Genomic DNA, 22,730 nt, shown 5'->3' with positions numbered 1-22,730 from the left:
GGAGGTGGGGGGGGCGGGGAGGGACTTAGAAATGAGAGCTGCTCACCTTGGAACAGTCAGTAGGGCTGGGCTGGTTCCAAAGAACCAGGTGTGGCTGATGTTGCTTGGCCCACGCTGCCCCAGGGGCCACGGTGACACCTTGCATTTGCAAACACTGTGGAACAGAGCCTGGCTGCCCACTGACCAGACCCTGGTGACAGAAACATGGATGGACCCTTTGGTATCAGCTTGCGAGAGGTGGAGCCCAGAGTCAAACCCACCGCGCCAAACTCTTTCCCGGAAAGGAAATAGGATAAATATCCCGCAGGCAAACAATTCTGTTCTAACAAGGAAATGAGGTCATACATCAGGTTCAAACAGAGAAAGGGGCTTGAAAACCCCAGAAATAAAAAGTTAGAAGGATGTAGAACTTTTATAAGCCCTCCTGGCAAGAGGCAGATTAGCAGCATGGCAATATCATACTTAAGCCCATAGAAGTAGAAGGGACAGTGGGATAGGACTTGTAAGTAGAAGGTGGAAGTAAGAAAACCCAAGATCTCTGATTGACCCTTCTAGAAATCTTGTTAACTTCTTCGACAACATCAACCAAGGGAAACAAGAGGGAGAGAGGCCAGACTGAGGGAGGCGTAGGAAGACTAGAGAGCTCAGGGCGGAGGTGGTCTGACCCAACCTCCTAATCTTCCATAGGGAAGGAAAACCAAAGCCCAGAGAAAGGATGGAACTTTCCCACAAAACCAGACTCCATGGCTAAGACTCTTGACTTCCAGTCTAGTGCTCTCAAGCCCTGTCCATTAGGACTGATCCATCGGCCAAAAAGGGAGGAGGGGATTAAAGTCCTGCCAGAAGAAAGGAGAGCTTCATACTCAGAAGCGAACCACTCCCATCAGGCTCCATCACTTCTCAGCCTTGGAAAAGCCATTGAACATCTCAGAGCCTTGGCATCTTCATCTCTGAAATGAGGCTTGGTGGGGGGAGGTGGTTAGGGACCAGGAGGCTGGTGGCATGGTAGGTGTTTATTTTAATGGAGGGAGTTCTACCACTCTCTGGAGCATTCAGGGGCTGGAGACACTGGTGGAAGGAGCTAGTATAAAAGGGAGGCCCTGACATCCTCCCCACCCTAAACTTCCTTGGGCTGGCCAGAGCACAGGAAGGAACCAGTGGTTTAACCAACTTGTGAATGGGCCCAGCTCTACTCCCTGCCAGACACCCCTGTGACCTTGGCTCTGCAAGCCTGTGGTGCAGACCATGTGTTCACCACAGGGCCCCCACCCCCAAGATGAACTGTTCAGAATCCCAGTCACAAGGCCCGGGGTGCTGACGGTGTGTGCTGCCAGGTGGTCTTCAGACTGTATTTCGTGGGGAGAGGGGAAGTGTAAGCTAGGTCAGGTGGGCACTCTAGACAAGTCACCCCACGTCTTACAAGCTAGGCAAGAAGGAGGCCTTCCTGGGCCCAACTTGGCTGGCCAATGTGATGGTCTGGCTGCCACCTGCCTCACCCTCAGGTAACGCCCAGCTCCACGTCCAACAGGAAATCTAAAGGCTAGGGGGCCACAGCCGCCCCATGGCCTTTTCATGCCATGTGGAGAGTACAAAATAACTCCCAGAAGCCTAGGCCCTTCCACACAGCCTCATTCCCGGCCTTCCCTTCCCATATGGAGAATTTCAGAGTGAGGGGAACCTGAGGTGGAAATCTGAGGTAGAAATAGGGGCAAGAAGATTGGCGGGGGTTAAAGCCCAACGTCTGAGGAGAGATAAGGTGGCAACAGTTGGAGAACCAGCTGTGCTTCACTTCCTGGCAACAGGAGGCTATAGACACTTAACCCCGTCGACACTTCGGCCCCTGAAGCTCAGTTTGTACGTCCTATCCCACCCAGTATGTACAGGAGTTTGAGTGCATGCCCACAGCCTCCCTCGCCGCAAGCTGCTCAGCCTTCTGCCCAACCCAAGGAATCCCCCGGACCCCAGGGACCACTCTAGGCCTGTGGGGGGTGGGGGGTGGGCTGCCTCACAGGAGCACCTGAGGGAAAGTCTACGTCCCTGGGGTCCCTCATTCTGCTGCCCATGCAGCCTCCACCCACCTGTCCATCCTCGAGTCCTCCCACAGAAAAAGCAGAGTCCAGGGCAGGGAGGGGCCTCCACATTTTATTAGGAATAGGGCAGAAGCAGAGGCTGGAAGCAGAGCAGCCGAGTTCTTAACGACAGATAAATTAACCGCAGTGCGGGGATGGGGGATGGGGACCGGGCCAGGCGCTTTAATATAAAAAAACAACAAAAAGACAGACAGACGGACCCCAGAGACATGGGGCGGGGGAGGGCAGCACCATCCAGACAGCAGGGAGGACCAGGGCAGACAGAGAGAGAAGGCAACTTGACCCTTCGCCCCCAAACTCCACCAGCACGGGGACTCTGGGCTGGCCCCGCGGGGCTCCAGGGCAGGGAGCAGCCAGGTTGGGCAGAGACGGCACAGCTGGCGGGCAGGAAGCCCAGCACCACAAGATGGCTCAGCCTGAAGGGGGAGCTGGGGGCTGGGACACAGCCACCTTGAACCCCCGGTCCCTCAGAGAAGAGCCTTACTCCAGGTGAGAGAAGGGACCAAGGGTGGGGTCTCTCCCTGAGCTGAGAGCGGTCATCCCCTCCACAGCAGCAGTGGGCAGTGGGGTGTGTCAGGGACCCCCTTCATCTTCTTTTCCATCTGCCTCCTTGGTCCCTGCAGGGAGGGGCCCCACTGGCCCCGAGGGATGGGGCGCCAGGAGAGCTGGTCCAGTCGGTGGTCTCCAACTCCAGAGAGGGACCGTTGTGCGGTGCAGCCCCTCAGCCCTGACTCCCACAGGAGGAGAGCGAGTCGTAGAGGGAGTCACTGAGAGACTCTGATGTCTCCAGACCTGGGGGGCCCCCACTGGCCACTCTCCCTTCCTCGCCCATGTCCGATGTGCTGGGCGTGCGGCTACCTCCAAACGTCGGGCCCTGGGGTGCAGGGGCTGGACGGCTGGGCTCCAGGTTCTGCTTCCGGTCCATGGGCAGGGCCTGGGAAAGGAAGGGAAGCTCAGGAGGAAGTCCCTCCGCCTCCTGGTCCAGTCCAAGGGGTGCTGGGCTCTGCCCACTGATGGGGTGCTGCAGGTGGGGCTCACCGTGGTGGGGCACATTTCAGAGGAAGCGGGCTAGAGGCACCACTGAGCGTGGTCTGCCAAGGTTCTGGGGAGGGAAATAAACCCTTTCTCCAAGAAGGGTGTGAGAAGGGGCAGGTGGGTGGGCTGCCCAGAGGGGCATCCAATGTGGCTGACCCTTCATCCGCTTCCAAGACAGGGCTGTACCTCATTGCAGGGGCTGGTCTCCCCACATCATCCCTCCTGCCCTCCAGGCCCGTCCCCCTTTTCCTTTTGGCCATGCTTACCATGGGGGTCCTGGGCAGCCCCTCCAATTGTCGGGATGGGCACAGGAAAGGGTCAGTGGAGCTGCCGGCTGCCCTCGCATTGGGGAAGGTCCAGTTCTTAGCCAGCTGGACAGGAGGGGGAGGGCCTGGGTCCTCACACGGATCTGCATGGGAACAAAGGGAAGGTGGATGGTGGCACGTAAAGCTCCAGGGATGGCCCACCCTTCTACCCAGACACTCACCGTCAGGACAGGCCTGATGGCCCCGGTGGCCCGGAGCAGCAGTGAGCAGAGCGGGGAAGGCTGGCATGCTAGGGTGCCGCCCGCTCACCAGCAGTTCCTCTATGCCCGGCACCTCACGCTCCAGCGTGTGGGCGCGGCGGGGGACTTTGGTAAGGGGCGGGGGCCGAGCTGGGGGGACTCCGGGTGGGGGATCCAGCCGTGGTGGCTTTGTCTTGGGAAGATTCTTGCTGGGGGTCCCATTGCTGCCATGGTCTGGGGGTGGAAAGGTCCCAATGCCACTGTCCAGGGTTCGAGTCAAGGAGCCACAGGCTGGGGAGGGGAGGGTAAGTCAAGGACGTGAGGCTGTGGGCTCAGCCCCTCTGCCTTCTTCTGGCATCCTGCCCCAGCCCAGGTTCCCCACCTGGGCAGGGCCCCTCCTGGCCCAACAGGCTGTCATCCCTGCCAGCCCTCCCCCCACCTCCCCTGTGCTTGGAGAAACACGTGTGGACGGCAGGCCAGGTACCCCAAGGGCAGGGAGGCGTTTAGTTCTGCGCAGCCCCGGTGCCTATCTGGTGCTTGGCACCACGACGGCACTCCGGGCCTGGCACCTGCTACAGTGACAGGACAGGAGTAAAGTGGGCAGGGGGTGAGGAAGAGGTCCCATCCTTGGCCCCTGACCCTGCTGACCTGTGAAGTGTGAGGTGGGCACTGGCTCAGCCAGGCTGTCCTCGGAGGGCATCTCTTCCCGCCTTCCCGGCTCGCTGCTCGGCTGTGTGCGGTACAGGAGACCTCAGAACCCAGTCCTCCCACCCTCACCCACAGCCCTCCCCAAGTTCTGCCGTTGGGACCCCTAAACTGTGGGTCCTAGTGTCTGCAGTCCACCAGCATGCAGCGACCATGAGTACATCACATCCAGCAGCTTCCAGGCCCCAGGGACGGGGAACCCTCTAGGCCCAATACCTAGCCCCTCTCCCAAGAACCTACCTTTCCAGGAGGTTTTCCGCAGCCCTGAAGAGGCCCCACCAGGCCATTTCGGGGCCCACAGGCTGGCCAGGGGTTCTTGGGGTCAGAGGACACTGGCTGGAAATCGCCATACTCTGGTTTGGGCTCCCGCCAGTTCTTGGGGGGCAGCTCCTTGCCATCCACCCTACAGGCAGCAGTGCAGACGGAGATAAAGGGAAGCTTGGGTCTACCCAGACATGCTGACCTCACTCCCTCCAATGGTGCTGGGCCTAGTGGAATACCCACTGACCCCTGCCCCTGGGATTGGGGACATATCCCTGGTGGTTGCCTCCATCAACTCCTCCTGATGCTGGGCACAGGCGGAGACCCTGGGGAAAACCCCAGAGAAACAGCAGGGGCAGGGGACACGAGACGACTTCCCCAAAGTTACACAAGGCCGAGCCTAGAGACCTCTGGACACTGCTAATAGATGGCAGACTGGTCACTTCCTGGTCCACACAGGACACATCTTGCCAGCCCCAGCTGAACTTGAGCACACTTGCTGTCCAAACTGCACCCCACCTGGCACCCAACCCCTATGGACATTCTGCCTCATCTGGCCCAGATGGAGCAATCCCAAGATGGGGTGGCCCCTTCTCTGAACCACAGCTCCTGCTGCTGACTCTGTGGCAGGTGCCAATGGGCAAGATGGGACGGGGACACTCCTTGTTCTATAGGATAGAAAATCCCAGAGTAAGACCTTTATCAGCCCACGGTTAGGAACTAGCAGCCCCTTTAACTACCACACGCAGGCAGCATTGGAGACAAATCTAGGGAAATGTGGACTGTGAACCCCTCTTAAACGGGCCCAGCGTGTCCCACATCAGACAGCCAGAGAGAAGGGGAGTGGGGGCACAAACCCCAGGCTTCTGATTCAAGACCCCATCTTTCCTCTGGGCCAGACCATGAACTCCCAGACACTTCGGCGGCATTTTACTTGACCTCCTACCCTTTTTGCTCTCAGGAAAAGCAGTCACAACCCCAGGTGTGCCCATGGAAAAGCGCCCCCAGCCACTGAGCACCTGCTGACTGGTCCCAGGCCCTCACCTGTTGAGCAGCTGCTGCATGAAGGTGTCTGCGCCCTGGTACATGCCAGCCAGCTGGCCCTGCACCTGCCCCAGCCCCGTACTTGGTCCTGGCGCTGGCCCTCCGGCCCGGGGCCGGGCCCTGCTGCTCAGGTAGGCCTTCTCCTCCTCCAGTGCCCGGCGTAGGTCTTCCGCCTTAGCCATCAACTTGGAGATGTTGAGACTCTCCGCCTCCAGCTTCCGGGCTTCCATCTTGACTTCCTTCCGGAGTGGGGAGCCCCCACTGGCCCCCTCCTTGCTCTTGGCGGTCTCTGTGCGGCGGTTCAGCGCTGGCAGCTTGCTCTTCTTAAGGCCAAACCAGCTGGCGATGCTGCTGGTGTTGCGGTGCTTGGCCTCAGCACCTGGCGCCCGCTCCTGGCCCTGGAGCCGCAGCACATTCTCCTCGATGCCCTTCATTACCTTCTCCTCGATGGCGGAGTGTGGGGCCCGCCCCTCAGGGCCTTGGCTTGGGTCAGCAGGGCTGGGCGCGGGGGACGTAGGCTGGGCGGTAGTGCTGCCACACTCTGCCCAAGGTGGGCCCTTGCTCTTGTCAGGCTTGGGGGGCTCCTTGGTAGTTGGTGGGGCCAGAGGTCGGGGTACCACCTTGGTGGGTGACTTGGAAGGCAGCTTTGTAGGGCTGCCATGGGGGCTCTTATTGGGCTTGCCAAGGCTGGGGGCTGAGGCTGGCACTTTGGCAGGGGCACGGGGTACCTGGGGGCACAGGGCCCCTGCCAGCCGGCTCTTGGCCAACTCCACTTTGGTGAGGCAGCTCCTTGGTGAGACAGGCTCCAGGTCCACCCGGGCCCCCATGGAGTGGGAGGAGTAGACTCGGGCCCCGGGGTCCCCCAGGAGCCCAGGTTCTTGCTGCTTCAGGCTGTTTGTGCCTAAGGCCAGTGCCCCCCGCAAGGCCCCCTTGGCGTCTGGCCCCTCGGGAGGCCTGGGGGCGGGGGGTGCCATGTCTCCAGCGCTCTCCCCTGACCTCCCTGCTCCCCGGGACTTCTCAGTGCCAGGCCTGGCTGGCACCCCGTTTTTCTCTGGCCCCTCAGGGCCAGTCTTCAGTTTCCCTAGGGCTGCCAGTCTGTCCCGCAGAGGTGTGTAGCCAGGATCCCCAGGTCGCCGCCCTGCCCCCTGGCTGGGCTTCTTGGATGAGCTGCCTGGGGTCCTGCGGCCAGGATGGGGAGACTCTGAGCCTGCTTTGTCCAAACTCTTCTCCTGGGCACTCCCATAGGAGCAGGATTCTGGGAGGCAAGGGCTGGGAGGAGCTCCAGGACTTCTGAGGACCTCAGGGGCCCGTGGCACCTCTAGAGTTAATTGTGGGTAGGTGGGTACCTGCAGTGGGGAAGGAGGTGGCTCTGGGGAAGGTCCCCTAAAGGTGCTCCGGGAAAGGTCTAGGATGTTCTCATAGCAGGGAGATACCACAGGTCCCGGGGACAGCGTGGTGGACAAGGCTGGCTGGGGAGGTCTCAACTGTGCAGAGTCCAGGGCCGCGGAGCAGGGTGAAGGACTGGTAGGCAGGGCCTGTGCCCCCTCCGGGGACAGCTCTCCTCCACCCAGACCCCTGCGGGCCAGCAATGGGGAGGGGCTGCCGTCTGAGCCGCTGTTTCGACAGGGAATTCGGGAGTTCCGGGGAAGCTGGGGGCTGAGCTGGGGGCCTCCGGGGCTGGGCACCTTCTCCGAGGCTGGAGGCAACTTTAGAAACTTGAGACCTCTGGCTGGAGAGGGCAGAAGGGGTCCCTGGGCTTCCCCAGGAGAAGGGGGGCCAATTTGGAGCTTGCTTTTCACCTGAGATGAGGAGTAGGGGTGGCCAGGCCGAGAGCCCAGGGGGGCATCACCTGCACCCATGAACATGCTGAGGAAGGGGAGGGGCCCCTGGCCCTCTGAGGTAGCACCAAAGCCTGGCCTGTGGGCCTCTGGGGTACCCCCACCCCAAGCTGACTTGGGGAGGCCTTTGGACTTGGACAGCTGTGGGGGCCCCTGGTCTGGGGAAGATGGCTGCCCAGGACCTGGTTGGTCCCCACTGAGTGGGCCTGCAGCCCCGGCCAAGAAGGCCTGTAGGTAAGACTCTGTGTCCTCAAGGAGCTGGCCCAAGTTCAGCTGTTTGCGGGCTAGGGCTCCAAGCAGGGTGTCAGGGCTGGGTGCCTCGTTGGGGTCACCTGCCTCATCAGAGGAGGAAGAGGAACTGCTGCCTGGGGCACAGGGAGGCCCAGAGCCAGTGCCTTGGGCCTGGGAGGAGACTCTACTAGGACCCCAGGGCCGCCCAGCACCCTCTTCCTCCCCTGGGCCCCCCAAGAGGCGCTCCCAGTGTAGCAGGCCTCCCAGGCTACCAGGGCCTAGTAGCAAGTAGGGGGCCCAGGATGAGGGTTCAGGCTGGGGTGGGCCACACAGCTCGCCGTTGATGGGCTCTGGGGAGCCAGGACCCTCGCTTGGAGGCCGCCAGGGAGTGGCAGGTGAGCAAAGAAGCAAGGGGTCCGTCTCTTCCAGGGCTCTCAGCACCTCCAGGATCTGGGCTTTCTTTCGAAGGAAAGGGGACAGGGCATCCAGCGCTGGGGGCGGGGCGGCTGGGGGTCCTGGGCCTCCTGGCCGCAGCTGCTGCTCCCAACACACCTTCGGGGAGAAATGGCATGATGAGGAGGCCATGTGCAGGCCCAGGACCTGAGCTGGGAGTAACTGACTATGTCAGGGACAGAGCCGGACTGGTTTTGTCTGAGTCGCAAAAGGAATTACTAGCTTCTCGGATGGGACAGCTCGGCTTCCTCCAGAGTCACTGAGCCCCGGTTACCCCAACTCTTCTTCCTGGTGTCCTTGGGGTTGGGTGGGTACCCCACCTCCCTTCCTGGTGATCCCAGCACCCCCCTCCTCCACCACTTCCCACCGCTGTTGGGGTCAGCAGGGCTGACACCCCTACAACCCTGATTATCTAGGTTTGCCCCAGGGGAGGGAGGCCTGTTTTGCAGGCTCCAGAAAGAACACAGAAACTATAGAAGGGGATGTGTTGGGGCCGAGTCCTCAGTCAGTAACTGCAGGCAAGCCCAGGCCTTCTCAGGTCAGACAGCTGACCTGATCCCTGTGGAGAAGGCAACTGGGATAACTCTACTGCAAGCCCTTCCCTGTTTCTGCCCGGCTCCTTCTTGGACCTTGTCCACCTGGTGTCATGGTTAACTAGATAAGGCTCTGGCGCCAGACTGTGTAGGTTCAGGTCCCAGGTCTGCTGCTTCACTAGTCATATGAACTTCAGCAAGTTTCTTAACTTCTAAGCTTCACTGCATCACCTATGAAAGGGGATGGTCCCTATGATTAACCTTATAAAATAAATGAGACCAGGGATGCAAAAGAATAAGTCCATAATAGTTGGGGACTTGAATAAATAAGTATGTATACAATTATAAATGTATGCCAAGGGGCACCTAGGTGACTCAGCTGGTTCAGCATCTGACTTCAGCTCAGGTTATGACCTTGTGGTTCACAAGTTCGAGCCCTGCGTCAGGTTCTGTGCTGACAGCTCAGAGCCTGGAACCTGCTTCAGATTCTGTGTCTCCCTCGCTCTCTGCCCCTCCCCCACTCACGTTCTGTTTCTATCTCAAAAATGAATAAACATTAAAAAAATTATAAACGTATGCCAAAAATTATTAAAAAAAAAAAAGATAAATGACATCCAGGTGTTCAGCACAGTGCCTGGCATAGGGTAAAAGCTCGGGAAATGTTAACTACAAGTCTTACTAACACCTAACTAACTTTGTTTGCAAGGCTAGCAACTGGCAGTGGGATTTTGTTCTTAGTATAAGGCTGACTGCCGAGGGCTCATATCTGTGCCCCAGGAAGCAGCCCTTCCCCTGGAACTCCTTAGGAAACAGCAATGGAATACCCACTGAAGAGTCTGCAGCCAGCGAAGCCCTCGACCACTGTGCCCGGATCTCCTACCTCTCTCTGTCCAGTACAGTGCCCCAGAGGCAGCGAGGTGGTCGGTCCCTCGACAGAGCTCAAGGAGGGAGAGGCTGGTGGCTCTGATGGAGGCTGGAGTGGGGTAAGTGGGATCTGCAGGGAGAGGCAGAGTTAGCATAGGGCCTTGTCTGTCCCAGGTCCTTGCCCCCTCACGAACTTAGGACTTCCCATCCAGGGTAGGAGAACATTCTTCCAAGTCTGCTCCTTCAGGGATGTCTCTTGACCTACAGTGTGGCTTTCACCACTGTCCCTATCACTTGGTCAGAGGAGCCTTGGGAGACGATGCACAGATAGAATGAAGAAGTGTGAGGCCCGGTGGCAGGGAGACGGGACTACTCGGGTTGTGGAGAAACCACAGGCAGTGGCAATGGCAATGGCAGGCCTAACCTCTGTGCCCATGGCGGCCCCAGGACCACTCTGCTTTTCTGCAGGACCTCCTCCCTGATTACAGAGAGGGCCAGCCTCGAAGCCCCTTTCCTGTTCTGACTGCCTGTGACCCTAGCATCACAGGGATGGCTAAGACTAATGGAAAAGCATTTGTCACTGGGTCCTAGAAAAGAGATGGCAGGAGTTATCATCTCTGTCCCCACCGACTGGTCTCTGAGGAAGACAAAGGTACTACTTAATCACAGGTTACTTCTCTCTCAGTCCCTGAAAATGTCATTTCCATCCCCTAGGCATCTCCACTAGACATGAGGCAGCTTAAAACTCCCGCTTCTGTGGCGTCTCTGCTTCCCCTCTGGCCGGCCGGCTCCGGCCCAGATCCTTACTGCTGTGGCCTGGATGCTGCTTAGCATTTGTCTCCCTGACCTGGTTTGGTACCTTTACAAATCTCTGACACACGAGGTAGCCTACAGTATCTTCTTCTTTTTCATCCAAAGCATCTTTGCTCAAAGCCTCCGATTCCTGCCCACTGCCTAAGAAGACGAGTCTGGACTCCTCTGCCGGCATCCTGGGCCTGGCCTGCAGGACCTTCCCCGATGCCACCTCTGGTTCTCACTCGCTGCTCCTTCGTACAGCCTTTGTTCCGGCCCAGCTGAACAGCTGCTGCTGCCTAGGCTTCCCTGTGCTTCCTTCCACAGGGTATCCCTTCTCTCAACCCCAACTGTGCTTTTTTTTAAATCTCCTGTCCAGCAAGGCCTGGGTCCCATGTTACCTCCTTGAGGTCCCTTCTCTGCTGGCCTCTCTCCCCTCTGGGCTCCTGGACAGTACTGTCACACTCTGCTCTGTACTAAGGCTGTCTGTAAGCAGTCCCAGCCTTCAGGGTTTATGTGCTCTGCACAGGCCACACCCCTGTCCAGTTCCATACATGTGTCGGCAAAGGAGCTGCTCACAGCAAGAGCTTAATTAACATCTGCTCAGTGGAGCTTTCATGCTAGCAAAGCACAACTTTAGAGTGACACTGATAATGAAAAAGAGCTGCTGATTATTGACTACCACTATGGGCCAAACGCTATATATTATCTTATTCCATCCTTACGACGACGTGCAGTGTGGGTATCTCGAACCTCATTTATAAGACAAAAACTGGGGTTCGGAAAGTTAAGTAATTTGCCCAGGGTCACATAACTAAGAATTAGCTAAGTCAGGGACCCAATCCAAGTGTTTCTGAGGCCAAGGTTCATGCTCTTTCCATTATGTCATGTTACCGCTGGGGGAGATAGATCTATTGCCCCAAACCCCAAGAGGTCCCAGATTTCATTTAAGGAATCAGTGACTTAAGGATGACCTACACCTCTGTTATCACTGGTCACCGAGAAAGGTGTGGACAGGGTGAGCTTGGCCAGTGTGGTTTGGGTTCTAGGATCCCAGGGTGGACTCTAGAGCAGGGACAGAGGCTCCTAAAAGACCATGGTGATGAAAAGCCTCTGCCAGGGACCAGGCTTCTCAAGGAGCCGTGGGGCATCGTGCTCAGGGTGTGGGGGGGGGGCAAGGTCTGCCCGGTGTGCATCAGACAGATACACACAGAAGGTGCTTCTCTCCTTGTCAAGGTTGGGGGTAGGCTAGAGGTGTGCTGGCTGACCTCTCACCTGATGCTCACCTCGGGTCCCTGGAGCTGCTCCTGATCTTCCCAGTCCCACGTCTCACCCCGGCCTTGGGGCTACTGACAGACCGACCCCGAGGGACATCTTAACTGAGTTCAGGATTCACCCCTAGTAGCCTTCTGCTTTTCCTGGGTAAGCCAGGTGCCAGGGCTAGAATCAGGGACTAGCAGTTGAGGACATGCCTGTGTGTCAGCGGGCGAGCACTCACAACTAGGCATGCGCACAGAATGACCCGGCTGAAGTGCCTTTCCTGACCTCTCTGTGACACTAAGCACGGGGCGCCTTACACCCAGCCCCACCCCTGCCCCTGGCCAAGAAGCAGCAAAGCAGTGGCCAAAGGGGCCCCCTGGGAGCTTGAAATCATTGCATTTTCAGCCTCCACCCATCTCCCCACATAGGGCAGGAACAAGCAAGAACCTTGTCTGTCAATAAGAAAGGATGCCATCCAATTGGGCGAGGAGCACCCGGGAGGCTGGGGAAAGCCAAGCATGAAGGGACTCAGGGAGTCTCTCCCCATGTCCCCATCTAAGGCTCAGATCTATCAGGCCAGATGGGCCTCTCCCAGACGGCCACAGCCCCCAGAATGGAGGGGAATGGCTGTGGCCTGCTTCTTCAGGTGCTGGGAGAAAAGAAGGTGATGATGGTAGGGCTGGGAGAGGCAGGAGCTGAGGTAGGAGGAGGGAAGGAGAATTGCTTGTACCCACCTGGGGGAGGGAGCCTGTCGTCAGCTGGAGCTTCTGCTGGAACAGGGCGCTGAGCATCTGGTTCTGCCGTTCCAGGTCAAACACCCTCTTCTTCAGCTTGATGCACTCCTCCCGCAGGTCCTGCCACCGCCCAAGGAGGCCAGGGGAGGGTGGCGGGGAGAGGGCAAGTGGTATGAGCTCAGTCTCCTTCATCAGAGTGGCAGCACTCCTGCTGGGCATGCTCTGCCCCCACGGCCCCCTTCTATGGAGATCTGAGACTGCCTGCCTATGTGTATAGCTGTCACATTGTCTGGGGATGGTAAACTCCCTAAAGTTTACCACCCTTGGTGGGAGGTAAATCCTATTCCCTTTGGCATCCTTCCCATCCCTGGAGCCAACCCCCTGCCTCTTAGAAACCACACATCAAAGAAAGGCCCATATAAGGCAGAGGAAGACCTGGGGGTCAGAGTGGCTCATAAGTCAAGAAGTTCCCACAGTACTTGAGTAAATATTTAGGTGACACCTTGTGCTCACAATATTAACACTGCTGTCAGGGCCATCACAATCTGGAGAAAACAGCTCGGGCCAGGATAAGGGAAAGAGTCAAGCCCAAATCAAAGTTACCATAGCTCAGAGACCTGGCCTTACCTAGCCCTCCTCTGCCTCCAGGTAGAACAGTATGGACCTGTCTGAGGTGGGGAGAGGGGGCTTTGTTGGAGGGTCAATGGGCCATTTCCACCAAGCTCCCTCCTCTAGCCCCTATCTGAGTAGGCTCAGGGGTTCCCAGGAAGGACTTCCCCTGCTGGACCCAGGGTCTCTCCCCAGGGCATCTGGGCTTAGGGGTAAGAATGTCTCCCATGGCTGCTTACCTTTTGGTTTAGCAGCGCCTGTACCACGTGGTTGGCAACCTGGGGACAGAAAGCCCAATGCAGAGCCATCAGCCCATGAACCTCTGCCTGGAGCATTGACAACCCGTGCTCCCCCCGCCTCCCGATATCCCCCAGCATCAGTCCCAATGGAGACACGACAGACCTCATCTAGACAGCGCTCATAGGTCTCCCGCTGGTTTTCATTGGCCTGGGCAAGCGCCGAGTTCTCTGCCTACGGGAGGAAGAGGGCAAAAAAGGGCTATGGGATCATTTGTCTGCCAGGGAAAATTCCTTTTGGAGGAAAGAGAGACATGGAGACTACTAGCTACACCCCTGCCCCAGTTCTTGGCTCTGACTGGATTCTACCATGGGGAGGCCTACAGAGACAGACCATAGGCATCAGGAAGGCAGAGCTAAGATGGCTGGGTTTCTGTAAACCCCAACCTCAGTCAGTAAGGTTGGAGGGGCCAGGGAGATACAGTGGCCAGGAGGACTTAAGCTGGGAGGTGTCAAAAGTAATATTTGGGGCGCCTGGGTGGCTCAGTTGGTTGAGCGTCTGACTCTTGATTTTGGCTCAGGTCATGATCTCATGGTTCACGGAGTTTGAGCCCCACGTTGGGTTTTGCACTTATAGCATGGAGCCTGCTTGGAATTCTCCCTCTCCCTCTCTCTCTGCCTCTCTCCTGCTTGCGTGCTCTTTCTCTCTCTGAAAATAAATGAACTTAAAAAAAAAAAAAAGTAATCCTTATTTCCCTGGGGAGAGGGCAGAGGAGGCTGGAGAGAGGAGGGCAGGTTCTTTTTTTTTTTTTTTTTAATTTTTTTTTCAACGTTTTTATTTATTTTTGGGACAGAGAGAGACAGAGCATGAATGGGGGAGGGGCAGAGAGAGAGGGAGACACAGAATCGGAAACAGGCTCCAGGCTCTGAGCCATCAGCCCAGAGCCCAACGCGGGGCTCGAACTCACGGACCGGGAGATCGTGACCTGGCTGAAGTCGGACGCTTAACCGACTGCGCCACCCAGGCGCCCCATGGAGGGCAGGTTCTTAAGAATATGGCAAAGAGGGGTGCCTGGGGTGGCTCAGTCAGTTGAGCATCTGACTTCAGTTTGTGAGCTGGAGTCCTGCATCAGGCTCGCTGCTGTCAGCAAGAAGCCCATTTCCCATCTTCTGTTCCCCTCTCTCTCTGCCCCTCCTCTGCTCACGCTCTCTGTCTCTCAAAAATAAATAAACGTTAAAAAAAAAAAAGAAAAAAGAATTGGCAAAAAGCCTAGTTTAGGGATCCGTGTCCTTGTCGTTCAACTCCTGAGCCCTAGGTCATCTAAATCCTTCTTCCTGTGGGCTCTGTGACCATGCCTTTCCGAGATCAGCACAGGCATAAAAGTGGGGAAGAAAGGGGTAAAGACGAGAGACGTGTGGGGGTTGGGATAGGCCCACCCCTGTGCATGCCTCCTGTTCCAAGCTGGCCCCAGGTTGGAGAGTTCAGAGCAAAGAAAGGGCTTCTCAGAGGAGCTCTGCTCCAGCCTGGTGAGGCAGGCTAAGAGGAAGGGCCACCACATCCACAAAGCCCACCCAAGCTCCCCAGGGTCCTGGCCAGCACTGCCGCCCCCATGCCGCCCGGTGCCCCACCTCCAGCTCCCGCAGCCGGTGCAGGAGCTCCTGGCAGGTGCCCGTCTCTGTGCCGCCGTCACCACCCTCTCCCGGCCTCGGCTTTCCAGGACTCGTGGCTGGCTGCTCCATGGCCTCTGACATCGGGCCCTGGGAACAAGTGAAGGAAGCCCTGGCGGCTCCTCCAGGGCACAGGGAGGAGGTGAGTGGAGGAGGAGGACAAAGACAAAACTTGTCAGTATTCTTGGAGTTTAGTGTGACCGATGTGCCATGGATACTGTAACAACTCAGGGTCTGACTCAGGCTCTTCTGGTCACGGGACAGACGGACGCACAGACACACTTTTCCCATTTTAAGAACGGGGACCACTGTTTTATAGCCCCTGCAACTGCGCTCAGCTCGGCCTACCACAGGTCACACAGATGTTGGCCAACTGCTAAGAGACCGGGATTCTCGGCTGAGATGGGCCTCGAACTGTATCTTCCTGGGCACGGTGGTGGGAGGTGGCCTGCAAGCCTCACAAGCTCCCTGCTCCCCGCGAGGCCCCACTGCGCATGCCCTTCCCTCTGCAGGGTCTCCTGACCCCTCCCTGCTTTCCATTTGGCCAGCTCCTTTCTACTCATACTTCAGGGCCCCCACTCCAAGGCCGGGCTGGGCACCCTTCCTACACAGTTCTGTAACCGCCTCCCCGAGACTGTCAACCCCGTGATGGCAGGGGCTCTACATTCACTCTACTGCCCAGGCCCCCACTTGTTGGTGTGAAAGCTGGCATGTAAGAGACAGAATGATGACTACACAGATGAGTTTGTCACTGCCTGAACACAATACAGCCAGGGTTCTGTCCCGTGTCGTGTTATGTGCCTCACCCACTCCCAGCTACTGCCATGGTTACTGGCTTTAGCTGATGAGTCTTCATCTGCCCTTTGAGTTTCAATTTCTCTGCTAGAGGAAAGTACTCGTTTCTTTCTTTTGCACCCATATTGTAGAAATTTCCAGTAGATGGGAAACCCTTCCTAAAAGTGTGGGGGCCCCCAGTCCACCACTGACTACTGGCCTCTTTGACCCCCCTGGAGTTCAGCACTTTCAGCCCAAGGAAGAGAGGAAGGAGTCCTCTAACAGCTCACCAACCCCACATCTGATTGGTCTCCGCCCCCCCCACCCCCGTCCTCTGCTGTAGGGCACTGGGGATGCCTCTCCCGCCCCCCATCTTCCTCCTCCAGTCCCCCCAGCAGCATGCACAGGCTCAAAGCCCCTCACCTGTCTCTGCCTCCTCACCCAGGCTGGCACACACTCTAGAAGCCAGAATGGTCACCTTGGCTGTTGAGAAAGAGGGAGACGATGTTAGCCATGCAAGCCACAAGCATTTATTCGGCTCCTGCTGTGTACCAGGCACTGGGCCATAGGGGTGAACAAGCCAGAGAGAGCTCTGCCTTTATGAAGCTTCCATTCCACTGGGAGAGGCACATAATATACAGATAAACCAATGAATGCACATTGGGTCCCAACAAGGCACTGACAGGTGACACCGAAGCAGAGACCTCAGTGGAGTCCAGAGGAAACCCTGGAATGGGAAGAGCATTCCAGACACAGAAAAGAGTCAGCGCGAAGGTCCCCGGCTTTCAGCCAGAAATCACTCAGATGAGAAATAGGAGTGAACAGCAACACATGACGCTTTGGGGCCCTTCCACAACACACATCGTCTTCTTTAATCCCCACAGCCACAAAAGGAATTGAATGTTACTGTCAACACCTGTATTCGAGCTAAGGAAACCAAAGGGCAGGAGTTACGCTCACATACACCGCGTATACCCTGCGTGCTGAGCAGTGTGTTGGCACCTTCTCATGCACTCCTACATTTGATTCTCCTAACAACTTTATGGGGAGCGGGGCTACCGGCCTGGGTTGAGGAAGCAGTTACTGGAGGCAAAGGATGCTTCCCAAGACATACACGCCGGTTCACAATGCACACTGGACAGGCCTCCTTTTCCTCCTTCCCATGAGGCCTCTCTGTACACACACAAGTTGTACCGTAAGCTCCTTGTATTCTGTAAGCTCCATACAGTCCCAGGGCTCCTGGAGCTTTGCACGTGGACGGATCCGGGTTAGAATCCTGACTCTACAAACTCTGTTTCCTCACCTATAAAATGGGCGTAAGAATACTTAGCCCACGTGGTTGTTGGAGGATGAAATGAGATCATGTATAAAGAGTATCTTGCATGAACTCGGTAAATGGAGGATTTTCATGTTCACATCCTGACAGAGACACGATGCAAAGTCCTGCCTCATAGCCTGCTGCTACTGTCTGTTCACCTGTAAGGGACTCTGAGTCCCAGGCTCCTCCCTGTGGGGTCGGGGCAGTAGGGGCATCCACAGATCTGAGAGTGCAGCCCCAGCCTGGCTGCACTCAGGGCCCTCTTCCTCCCCAACCCCTCCCCACCCTAGAGGGAGAAAGGGGCAACTGCAAAAGGAGAGAACCATTTCTTTGCAAGTAAGAGACAGTGTGTGCCCGTGTTTATGTGACACTGGGAAAGGGGGCTTCTGGAAAGTGCAGGAAAAGGAAAAACTTGTAACACTTATTTTTAAACATTCCACAACAATCTAAAGTCCTTTGTTATTTTAACATCATAAAAAATGTATCAAGTAGAACTTCATATGCCTCATGACATTATCGTGTTTGATATTTTTAGAAATGGACAGGCTTGGAAAAAAATGAAAAAAATTCAGGAAATATCCTCCCCTTCCCACATACATAAATAGGGGTTAAAACCAAAAAAGGCCTCAGGTTACCTCCGCCATTCGAGTTCCACCCTTCCCCCAGCACGGCTCCGATCCTTTGAGTCAGAGGCTCCCACTGTCCCCACGGTTTCCTCGCCTTCCCTCAATCCCCTCACCATTTCTTCCCTGCAGACGCTCCCCGGGAATAGTGGGGTTGGGGTTGCAGAAGGAGTGCTGGGGGATGGGAGAGACAAAGTTTGGAGGGTGAAGGAAAGGAGTGGGGTGAACAGGTCGGTCTCCAGGGGCCAGAAAGGGAGAGAGCTAAAGCTGAGAAGAGCCGGAGTCTTTGTGCTCCCAACACAACAGCAAAAACCAAACTCAGGGCGAAGACGGTTTAGGAGAATCTCTCTTCCTAAAACAACAAAAGTAAAAACACATCCATGAGGCCCAGATCGTGGGGACTGGCAGTGGATTATGTATGTGGTTTTATGTGTGTTGAGGAGGGTGGGGACCCAAACACACCACAGAGCTGACTGCTGCCACTCTCTCAAGCTGAGCCTCTGTGGATCCCAGGGCAGGGAGGCCTGAGTCCCACCGTGACCTCGAGGAGACCCTCCAAGTGATGAGCCACCCAAAAGCAACAGCTCTGTCACGCGCGTCTGTCTCTGGATCCCCAGCTGGGCTTAGGAGAGGCTCCGGAAATGAAGGCAGACCGTGACTCAACCTCGCTTTGGGGAGAAGTTTTCTGCCCTCAGTCGAGGTGGTCTGGCCAACTCAGGCCCAGAGGCCTTCTCTTCATCTTCAGGGCCACAAGCAGAGGGCAGGAAGCTGTCAGCTCGGATCGCTATCAAGTCACAGGGAAGAGGTCGGCACTTAAACTTGGTGCCAGGAGCAGAGTGTGCTGTAAGCAGGACCCCAGTTTAAGTTCAAGATTCCTATGGTGAAAAGAAAACTTCCTGCAGCCTCACTCTCCTCTAGGGAATCGAGAGAGTACCCCCTCCAGCTCCCAATCTGAGCCTAATTAGGAATCTGGCCCTTCAGAGTCTGGGTTTTCAGCCTCAATCTCATGGGAAGAAAACCAACCCAGACTGGCTCCCCAGTAGCTCCCCCTGCTGGGTGTCAGTGGGGGCCCCTCTCCCAGGGGCTGCACCTCCACCCCCTCCCCATCCTCCCTCGGGCCCCACAACTCCTACTCACAGCTTCTGTGCTCAGCTCTACCCCCCGGCCTGGAAAACCCCCAATCTGGGTGCTTCAGGGTGGCCCTGGTTTCAAACATTCCTCCGGTGGTCCCACGACACGCCTGGATGTTGGATGTTGGGTCTGGAACACATGAGGCCGGCCATGCTGGGTAGAGATGGAGCTGCAGGAGGTGGGAGCTCCAACTCGAACTGGAGGCTTCTCCCGCCAGAACTGCCAACGGGTGGCCCCGCCCCCCACAAAGGCCTGATTCAGAGGGAGGTGACCTCAGTGCTGCTGAGGGGAGGGAGGAAGGGGAAGGGAGGAAGACCAGAGCTGGGGCAGTAAGCAGCAGCCAGGGACAGGGAGGGGGAGCAGCTGCTCAAGGGGGTCTGGGTAACCTGGGGACACAGCTGGTTCAGCCCAATCACTGAGCAAATCTGGGTGACACGATCTCTTTGGCCTAGTCACAGGGCCCAGAAGAGAGCTGACTGTCCCGGCCTTTCAATCAGACAGATCAAAGAAGTAAGGATTGCAGTGCCCACCCTCTCCCCAGCCGGGGCACAGACCCCTCCCTGCCCTCCAAGGCCAGGCCTGGGAGGAAGAGACTAGAGAGGTGGCAGCAAGCCTGACTTCCATGCTCCCTCACCCTGGCCCTTAGCCAAGGGCTTTGGGCCCCAGTGAGCCCCTCACTCACCAGCTGTTCCCCCCAGAGTCCTTTAGGGAGAGAAGCCAGGGACCAGGGGGTGGGGGAGAGGGGGCAGCTGTGGGAAGGCAGAGATGGAGAAGCTCACTTTAATAACAGAATCATCCGTAACAACAACCGTTTCCCCCCTGCTCCCCCCCCATCCCCCAGCTGCTTTCTGGAATCCCCGTCACACCCAAGAGTCCACTTGTAAACAGCAACTTCTGCACCCACAGCAAACACTCCTTTCCAGACAGTATCAGCCCTGGGTCGGGGAGGGATAGAGGGACTGAGGCCCCAGGGCATTCCTGGCCTGAAAGCAGCCACCTTAATCCCTGCCCAAAGCATCTTTCAGCCCTAAGAATTCCAACTGGTCTCCTCCCCCCTCATGGAAAGAGGACAGACAAGAATTTCCTTCCCTCCTCCTGACAACTGGCCCCAAGACACAATAGCCCTACTGAGAGGCTTGTGTCCATGGGGAAGGGGCCCCCAGCATCTCCTTCCAACTTCCTCTTCACAAGAGGACTTTGGATGCAAGAGCTTCCATCCCATGGTGTGGGTTCTTTCTTCCTTCCTTTCTTTCTTAAGTTCATTTATTTATTTTGAGAGAGAGAAAGCACGAGCAGAGGAGGGGCAGAGAGAGGAGAAAGCAAGAATCCCAAGCAGGCTCCGCACTGCCAGCGCAGATTCTGACACAGGGCTCGAACTCATGACCCTAAAGATCATGACCTGAGCTGAAGTCAGACGCTTAACCAACCGAGCCACCCAGGCGCCCATGGGTTCTTTCTAACCTCAGTCCTCTGCCCTCCAGGCAGGCCGGAGGAAGGGCAGTTGAGCCCCAAAGTCTTAGACTTCAAAACCCCTTACCTCTCTTCTCCTAGTTCCTTCATGCTCCCTGCCTAAAGCATAACCCAACAACAACAAAAAGCAGCTGCTGGGGGTAGGCAGAGGAAAGGGGCTCAGACACAGACACAAAGTGTTTATTTATAGGGCCACATGGCCAGGGGCTCTGTGGCCCAGAAGCCTAGTCCCCACTCCCGAAAGCCCAGCTGGACCCATCTTAGCCAAAAGGCAGAAGATTTAGAGTCTAGTCCCAGCACTGCAATTTACTTGCTGTGTGACTTTAGGCAAATCACTTTAGTCTCTCACAAGTTCCTTTACGCCAAGTGGAAGCTGTTCTAGAACCATGTTCTCAAAATGCGGTCCAGGGGCCCTGACGTTCTTCCAAGGAATCCACGGAATCAAAACTATTTTCATAATACTACTAAGACACTATTCTACATTACTCTCATGTAGATATTATACTAATGTACATTAATGTAGATACTACACTAACTCTCATTCTCTGAGTATACAGTGGCATTTTCCAGAGACTATGTGCTATGTGATATCACAGCAGACTGAATACGGAAGCAGATATGAGAATCCAGCTGCCTTTTATTGTCAGACGTGACAGATATGCCAGAATGAAGAACAATGCCATTCTTTTCACTATTTTTTTGCTTTGGAAAATATACAGTTACTTAAAATATGTCAACATGTAATGGGTTTATTATTATTTTAACTTAATTAGATGTTGAAAACTCTCAGTTCTAATTTACATGACAGTAAATATCAATAGGTATAACCTATATAAACCAAAGCTCTTTGGAGGTCCTCACATTTTTAGAGGTTGGAGGGGTCCTCAGGTCAAAACAGCCTGAGAGTCACTTTTCTTTTCTGTTTAAAATTTTTTTTTTAATGTTTATTTTTGAGAGAGACAGAGCATGAGCGGGGGAGGGGCAGAGAGAGAGGGAGACACGGAATCCGAAGCAAGTTTCAGGCTCTGGGCTGTTAGCACAGAGCCTGACGCGGGGCTCAAACTCACGAACCGTGAGATCATGACCTGAGCCGAAGTCGGACGCTTAACTGACTGAGCCACCCAGGTGACCCAAGAATCACTTTTCTGGAAGTGTTTTCCGATAGGACTTTCTGTGATGATGAAATGTTTACTCTATACTGTCCAATATGGTAGCCACTGGCTATATGTAGCTATTGGGCACCGGACATGTAGCTAGTTCAATTGAGTAACTGCATTTTACATTTGAATTACCACATGCAGCTACTTTACGGGATGGTAGAGTTCTAGATCGCCAGGATTCCCTGACTTGAGCCTTCTGGGCCAATGCTTTCTTTCCACACAGAGTCTAGAGGATGGGGTAGGACAGGACTGGACCCTCACTCCTGTCCCCAGGCTTTTGCTTACGTTATTTCTTATTCTCTCCTCACCAAAGGAAAGCCGTCCCAGCCAGATCACCGCCAGTCCTGCCCGGCACTCCTACCCCAGTTCCCTGTTAGATCTGCAGTATATAGGGCTTCACGCCTACTCCACTCCCTCAGTCGCCTGCCCTATCACCTGCCCTGGTTTCCCCAGAGGGTCAAAATCAGCAGAGGGAAAACCCCTCAGACCTCTTCCCACCTCCTCATCTCCTCCCGTTGACAGCAGAGGGGATGTCATCTTCCCAGGGAAGGTCAGGCCTTCCTGCCCCGGGCCCATCCCCATTTAGGTCTTGAGTATTTACCTCCTGAAGAGACCTTTCCCCGCCCGCCTTTAAAACTTCTGAGGCTGTCTTTCATCTGAAAAATAATCTTTCCCCCGACATTTCTACAGACGCTGCCCTCTTCTGCCTTCCACAACCAAACTTCTCAAAACAAAAACAAAAACAAAAACAAAAAAACCCAAAAAAACCTCTCCTCACGTCTTACTCCTTCCTTAGCCTGGTCCAATGTCAGCAGTAACTGCCACACTGCTAAATCCATACAATATTTTCCCATCCCCGTTGCCTTCTCAGGCACAAGTGCCTCTAGTGGCCACTTCCTCATAGACTTTTTTTTTTTTTAAGGCTAAAAAAAATGTTTATTTTGAGAGAGAGACAGAGAGAGAGAGTATGTGCAAGTGGGGAAGGGGCAGAGGGAGAGAGAGAATCCCAAGCAGGCTCCATGCTGTCAGCACAGAGACTAACCCAGGGCTTGATCTCATGAACTGTGAGATCATGACTTGAGCCGATATCAGGAGTTGGATGCTTAACTGACCAAGCCACCCAGGCGCCCTTTTTTTAAACAAAATTTTTTTTAATGTTTATTTCTGACACAGAGCATGAGTGGGGGAGGGGCAGAGAGCGAGGGAGACACAGAATCCGAAGCAGGCTCCAGGCTCCGAGCTGTCAGCACAGAGCCCGACGCGGGGCTCGAACTCACAGACCGCGAGATCGTGACCTGAGCCGAAGTCGGACGCTCAACCGAATGAGCCACCCAGGCGCCCCACCAGGCGCCCCTTTTTAAGTTGTGAGACATAGTTCACATCCCATATGACTCAC

At 55.8% G+C, this 22,730-nt stretch overlaps 1 protein-coding gene across 7 annotated transcripts in view; it reads right to left on the bottom strand.

The window, feature by feature from the left end:
- Positions 1 to 2,121: 2,121 nt before the first annotated feature.
- The window catches only part of NCKAP5L (NCK associated protein 5 like), a 33,248-nt gene continuing 12,639 nt past the window's right edge, over positions 2,122 to 22,730 (bottom strand). The window contains exons 1-14 of one of the 7 annotated variants that reach the window (XM_040488207.1): positions 18,711 to 18,843; positions 18,036 to 18,448; positions 16,056 to 16,115; positions 14,820 to 14,980; positions 13,357 to 13,425; positions 13,194 to 13,232; positions 12,346 to 12,465; positions 9,576 to 9,689; positions 5,641 to 8,261; positions 4,576 to 4,738; positions 4,279 to 4,360; positions 3,613 to 3,921; positions 3,392 to 3,534; positions 2,122 to 3,024 (exon numbers count right to left, since the gene is read on the bottom strand). In XM_040488207.1, the coding sequence (XP_040344141.1) occupies positions 2,812 to 3,024; positions 3,392 to 3,534; positions 3,613 to 3,921; positions 4,279 to 4,360; positions 4,576 to 4,738; positions 5,641 to 8,261; positions 9,576 to 9,689; positions 12,346 to 12,465; positions 13,194 to 13,232; positions 13,357 to 13,425; positions 14,820 to 14,942 (3,996 nt within the window). In that variant the 5' untranslated portion in view covers positions 14,943 to 14,980; positions 16,056 to 16,115; positions 18,036 to 18,448; positions 18,711 to 18,843 and the 3' untranslated portion in view covers positions 2,122 to 2,811. Of the gene's footprint in view, positions 3,025 to 3,391; positions 3,535 to 3,612; positions 3,922 to 4,278; positions 4,361 to 4,575; positions 4,739 to 5,640; positions 8,262 to 9,575; positions 9,690 to 12,345; positions 12,466 to 13,193; positions 13,233 to 13,356; positions 13,426 to 14,819; positions 15,961 to 16,055; positions 16,116 to 18,035; positions 18,449 to 18,710; positions 18,844 to 22,730 lie in introns of those variants that run through there. The other 6 variants (XM_040488208.1, XM_040488204.1, XM_040488210.1 and 3 more) reach the window with 6 other exon arrangements.

Source organism: Herpailurus yagouaroundi, unplaced genomic scaffold (genome assembly GCF_014898765.1).
Source record: "Herpailurus yagouaroundi ecotype Mexico unplaced genomic scaffold, PumYag 166, whole genome shotgun sequence".
Lineage (NCBI taxonomy): Eukaryota > Metazoa > Chordata > Mammalia > Carnivora > Felidae > Herpailurus > Herpailurus yagouaroundi.
Note: the sequence above shows the minus strand (reverse complement) of the source record. Positions and strands in the feature narration are given on the sequence as shown.